At 37.8% G+C, this 6000-nt stretch overlaps 1 protein-coding gene across 1 annotated transcript in view; it reads right to left on the bottom strand.

Moving 5' to 3' along the window:
• Positions 1–1791: 1791 nt before the first annotated feature.
• Positions 1792–6000, bottom strand: part of ywhag1 (3-monooxygenase/tryptophan 5-monooxygenase activation protein, gamma polypeptide 1) — a gene marked incomplete at its 3' end in the record, with an annotated part of 14775 nt that continues 10566 nt past the window's right edge. The window contains exon 3 of the mRNA XM_083910567.1: positions 1792–1873. Within this exon, the coding sequence (XP_083766693.1) occupies positions 1792–1873 (82 nt within the window). The remainder of the gene's footprint in view (positions 1874–6000) is intronic.

Below are 6000 nucleotides of genomic sequence, written 5' to 3' on the forward strand. Positions count from 1 at the left end.
GAGTCATTTTTGCCTGCTTGACCATGTACAGTGCTAATGGTTTCAACTGGGCAGGTGGGCTAGTGGGCTACATGATCCTCCTGGAGCTTCTCGTCTACGGAAGCGTATTAAAACCAAAATTGTCCCAGAAAAAAAAATCTTGCAAAAACAAACCCCAGAAAAAAATCTTGTAAAAAGAAAGTCTAAATTTCTAAATTTGTGTAAAAACAGACCTTGATTTTTATTGTTGTTGTTTTAAATACAGACGACGAAAAAAAATCTTGTAAAAACAAAGCCTTAAAAAAATAAAAATAAAATTGCATAAAAACAGACCCTGAAAAAAGAAATCTTGTAAAAACAAAGACTTTTTAAAAAAATTATAAAAAAATTGTGTGAAAACAGACCCCAAAAAACCTCATAAAACAGATTACAGATTTTTTTATTATTGCAAAAACAAAGCTTTTTTTAAATTCATTTATTTATTTATTTGCGTTAAAAACAGACCCCAAATTATAATTTTTTTTTGTAAAAACAGACGCCGGAAAATTGCATTAAAAAAGCCTTTTTAAAAAAAAATATTGTACGTGAATGCAATACACTTCTGTAAGTTGTTGATGGGACAAAGGATTAAGAGACAGTAGAGACAGAGGGTCCACCAGCTAAGGACAGATCCACATACCTGTCACTCAGTGAAGCTTCTTGATGATCTGCCCGTTTGCCTTCACCTAAAGAGCAGATCCAGCTCCTCGGCAGAGAATCCTTCACTGCTGCAGTTAAATAGCAAAGCGCGTCTAGACTTGTTGTTGATCAGCATGAAAAATTAGAGTTGGACATGCCCTGAAGCTGTTCCACACACTTTACACACCTGCTCAGAGTGTTTTGGGTGTGTACTTGTTTTGGCACGTTTTCAGGATGATCTTAATGCTGACCAAAACCTGGTTCTAATGAAAATGACATTTCTGAGGCTCTAGTTAAAGTTAGGATGAAAATTTGGATTCTTGTGATAGGTTCATTGTTACCTGGAGCAAAGAAACCAGAAAATATTCACTTTGGGAAACAGGCGGGATTCACCCTGGACTGTTTGTCAAAATTTAGTCATCGATTACTCTACATTAGTTTTGACGGCACTATGGAGTCACTATAAACTGAGGAACTAGGCCAGGACCAGCATCACATAAACAATCAGTAGCTGTGGGCTTCGTCACAATCAATACCCCGCTCAGCTGTATGTCATGTATGAACCAGGTCTTCTTGTAAATCTCTTTCTCAGTCAGTCAGTTCAAGATTAAAGCAACTTTTTTCTCTTTATCCCTTCTTTTCCTTCCTTCCTGTCAACTTGGAGCCATTCATGTTGCGTGCCAGCCCACTAATGCACATACTAACTCTACTCTTGACTGGCAAAGCTGCAGGGGAGATCTATTTATAGAGTGCTGTGCTATGCAGCGAGCCTCCAGCTCGTTGTATAGTTACACAGCGTAGATAACAGACACGGACCAGTGCTGATTTTTTTTCCCTCTATGGTTCCAGACCTGTGGTGGCAAACTAACTTGTTATTAGCCGCCATTAGCGTGATCTATTTGTGTGTAGTTGGGTGTGGTGAATGTATATATGTCATGACATGATATATCCAGGACTCATATCTGCTCCAGAGGAAAGAGGCTGTACTATTCATGGAAGCCGCACAGACATTGGGTTAACACAAGGCAGCAGTCTCTAAAACCACTTAGCATTTCCAGCTTTTCCTCTTCCATGAGTCACCATTTCCTCCCAGTGTAATGCAGGCCTAAATTATTCATGCCAGTCCCCATCAATTCACGAGCTATAACCAGGGAACCGCCTCATGTTGAAGCAGTGTTGGCAACCAGGCCGCTGATTGGACGATGCCTCGTCCACTCTGCACAAGATGAGACGAGCTCTTCAGTCAGAACATCGGAAAATAAATGTAATTTACATTCTTTTATACAGACATTTCACTCTTAGTAAATGCACCACACTATACATCAGTAAGTGGAGTAAATCGATCTACTCACTACTATGTTTGGTCATGTACAGCGAGGTGCGTACGTAACTTATAGCCACTTAAAGGTGCATTATGTAATAAATCTAAAGCAAATGGCCATAAAATCCTCCTAATATGTCACAGAGACTCAGTAATAATGTTCATATAATAAACTGAACTCACCAACAACAACAGTACAGACAAAATATTTGCATTAAAAAAAAAATATTTTGCAGGCTGCAAATCGTGTTTATGTTTTGAAATCATGTTTTGGCATGTGGCGCCACCTACCGCTGTCTACCAATCATTGCAGTCAGTAGAGTCTCAGCTGCCGAGCAACCACGGGTTGCCAGTTACGTCAGAAAACGAAACCTGAAAGACCTCTGTATTTTTGAATTTGAGTGTAGTAACTGTTTTTGGCCACATTCTTACATATGGCACCTTTAACTAAAGCAGTCAGGAATCCTGTGCCTCTGACAAGAGCTTTCAACCTTGTTTTTGTTCGGAACGCTCGTAAACAGGATGTGACAGACTACTTACACTTTTTTACGTTTTTTACTACTAGTCTATTCTCACGGGATTAGCATTACCTAGGGTCATGTTACCGGACCTTTTCTACTCATCTTGTATCAACGGTAATGATTAATGGCACAAATGACCAAAGTCATTGAGAAGCTCTGGTGATAATTATTGTACCTCACCTCTCCATGTAAAACTAATTCAAATAGGGATTTAGATGGCCCCAAAAACATAAAACATTCAGACTGATTTTCTGGTTGTCCTGATGGACAAATAAGCCTGGTCTTGATGAGATGGAACCTCTGGTTAAAGCTTAGTGCATTATTTGATTCTGGTTAAGGATAAGGCTTTGGTTATTGCATGGGGAATCCTAATTCACACTTGATGATGATGATCGTGAATTTTCTTTTTTACTGTTGACTTTCTAAGGTGGCATTGTATATTATATAAAATATTGGGGGTTGAAGATGTGAGAGTGAGTTAGATGGACGACATTATGTCAATGGCCTATGCACAATGTGACATTTTCAATGGGAGTGATCAGGATGGGACAGGATTAGAAATATTCAAGGGACAGCACTGGTTGTCTGGTCAAGTCAAGGTTGAGATGTTTTGGTCCCATGCAGGGATTTGTGATTATATTAGACAATGGACGTTGAAGATGGAAGAAAAGAGGAAGACCATAGAGAAGGTTCATAGATGTTGTGACAGACCGGGCAAGATGGAGGCAGATGATCCGCTGTGGCGACCCCTGAAGGGAAATGTCAAAAGAGCTCCATTCTGCACCGAGATCTGTCGTTGCTGGCTGTTGTTTACTTTGTCATTTATTAGCCTGAATCGTGCTCCACCCATTGTAAATCAGTGTCTTGTGTACATGCCACACACACACAAACACCAGCCCTCAGTGAGTGAAACATGGCCGTCGCCTGTCAAATGATGGTCGTCGAGCCACACTCACTGTGTTCAACTGACATTTCTTATAAGATTGATACTAGTAAACGTATATAAGTCTGCATTCTGAAACAATGGGGACGTTCCCTTGTTGAATATTTACCACCGCTGATGTGACTGAATACACTGTGCTCATTGATAAGGCCTGCTGATATGCTGTTACTGCAGTAGGAACAGGGACCAAAGTCTGACAGTAATAAATGTGAAACAAGAGCTTAAGATAACACTGTGTGACACTCACACACACACCACACACACACACACACACACACACACACACACACACACACACACACACACACACACACAGGGTGTGGCCGCAACAAGTTCTGTGAGATACTTTCCTTCGGCACAGTCACCCAAACCACTCTGACCAGTTATTGAATTAATTCAATGGTTTCATCTTTTAAAACGATAATGATCAGTGTTGTTGTTGTTTTTTTGTCTCTGCTCAGTGTTCGCTCACTCACTTCTGTCTTCACACGTGGGTTCAGATTAGATTATCAAGTCAACTCGTCATGTGGGCAGTTTGAAGTTGAATCTTGCTATTGTATGGAGGGCCATGAATGACAATTATACATTTATTAATTAATTAATTAATGTATTTATTTATTAACTTATTAATTATTTAATTAATTGACGAAGACCGAAATAAATTAATGAATGCATAAATAAACTAATTGTTATTATTGAAGACACCAGTTAATTAATCAATAAATAAATAATCAAATACTAAATGAATACAATAAATAAGTGTGAATAAATAAATGAATTAAAAGAAAATAAAGAAATACAGTGAAGAAATGTACGTTATACACGTATGTAAAATGTATTTTATGGCCAACTTTCATTTATTTATTTTACTTATTCATTAATATGTTTATTTCTCTATTCATTATCTATACAATTGTGCCCTGCAACTCAATATTTTGTCCACTTTTATTTATTTATTTATAGATGAATTGTGCATTATACATGCTTTGTTTTCTCTTTAAACTATATGTATTGTAAAAAATGACACTCAAAATATGAGACTATTTTTTCCGCCATCTTAAGGTGATGCGTCAGGGTGTTACTGAAAATGAGGTAAACATGTTATCACAAAGGGCGTCAAGTGAAAAATACTGATTCTCTCTGTGGACTTTGGTTCAGGAAAGTTAATGATACAAAAAAGTGATAAAAATTCAGTTTCCTATCAGGAAACAGTGTAATTGTGAGAGAAAGTGGAAAACAGACCCTTGACATATCATAAACGAGAGCTGGCATAGATGGTCTTCATTTTGTCTTGTGTAAATATGCCAATTGAAACATCGATTATTATTTTTGATGCTGCGCAAATATAAAATATAAAACGTGATTTTTTTTAAATAATTTTCTCAATTCACCACTTCATTTGAAGCATTAGGCTTTAAATGAGGGATTTACATCACGATGGCTGCAATAATCAAACCAAAAATAATCCAGTTTGCATAAAGTATATTGAGAATTATTAATTTATTGTGTGTTTTTAGACAATGAAGGTGCATCATGACAAAACTTGGCAATGTAATGGTTAAAAATTAAAATAAATAATAAATAATGCGCACATTTTGGTGCTTCAGGTGTGTTAACGTAACTTTTTTGAAGGTGCATCTAAGGTTTTTAAGTTGGTGCTGTGACATATGTTGTTTTTTCTCCAAATACAATACAACAAATATACATTCTTCTTCGGACGCCATTGTTTCTTTACGTGGGGGAATAGTTTTGCTTCACCCAATGTCCCAGGCCTTAATCTCACCCCATAATCATCAGCATGTGTCGGTGGAGTCGCAGTACAGATCACAGTCCATCCTGTGCTCGCCTCGTCTGACTCATCGATGTGTGTAATCGACAAAAAGATCTTGTGGTCTGATGTTGAGATGAGATCACCCCATACAACTACACCTATAGTGTTGCATGATGGGATTGCACGAGTAGACAAGGCCTTGAACATAATCAGATCATAAAAAATGTAGGGAAATACCTGTAATAATAATTTTGCTATAAAGGTGTTGGAAGTATATGTGAGGAAGAGGAGGATGCTTAGAGAGAGCAAATTATCTTATTGGGAATAAATCCTTGAAAAGTCTGTAGCTGACTGCGCGACCCATTTACACCGCTGTATTTTAACGTTAACTTCGATGTAATGGTGATTGTGGTGTTATTTCAAGGGCTCAATGTTTTCTCAGCTAGTACTTGGCATAAAAAAAAGTTTGAGAGCCAGTGGTCTCTGCAACAAGAAGTTTGCAAGAGTGAAAAATAGACATGTACCAAACCGATTAGTGTCTAATTATATAATTTCACTGTTCATGAACCTGCAGTTAAACACATCTCCTTCAATTTGCATGCCATCAGTTTAAGGAGCTGCTCTTTAGAGAGTAATTAGAAAGAGTGGATCTGTGCAGTGGGGGTAAATGCTTTTCTCCCTCAAGTGTTTTTAAGTGTTGCATTTGCTGTCATTTTTTGTTGGCGTTGCAGCACATAATACAGTTAGTTGCCCGACAGCAAGAGTACTCCTGGTTTTGAATCCAGCA

Source organism: Microchirus variegatus, assembly GCF_963457635.1.
Source record: "Microchirus variegatus genome assembly, chromosome: 2".
Lineage (NCBI taxonomy): Eukaryota > Metazoa > Chordata > Actinopteri > Pleuronectiformes > Soleidae > Microchirus > Microchirus variegatus.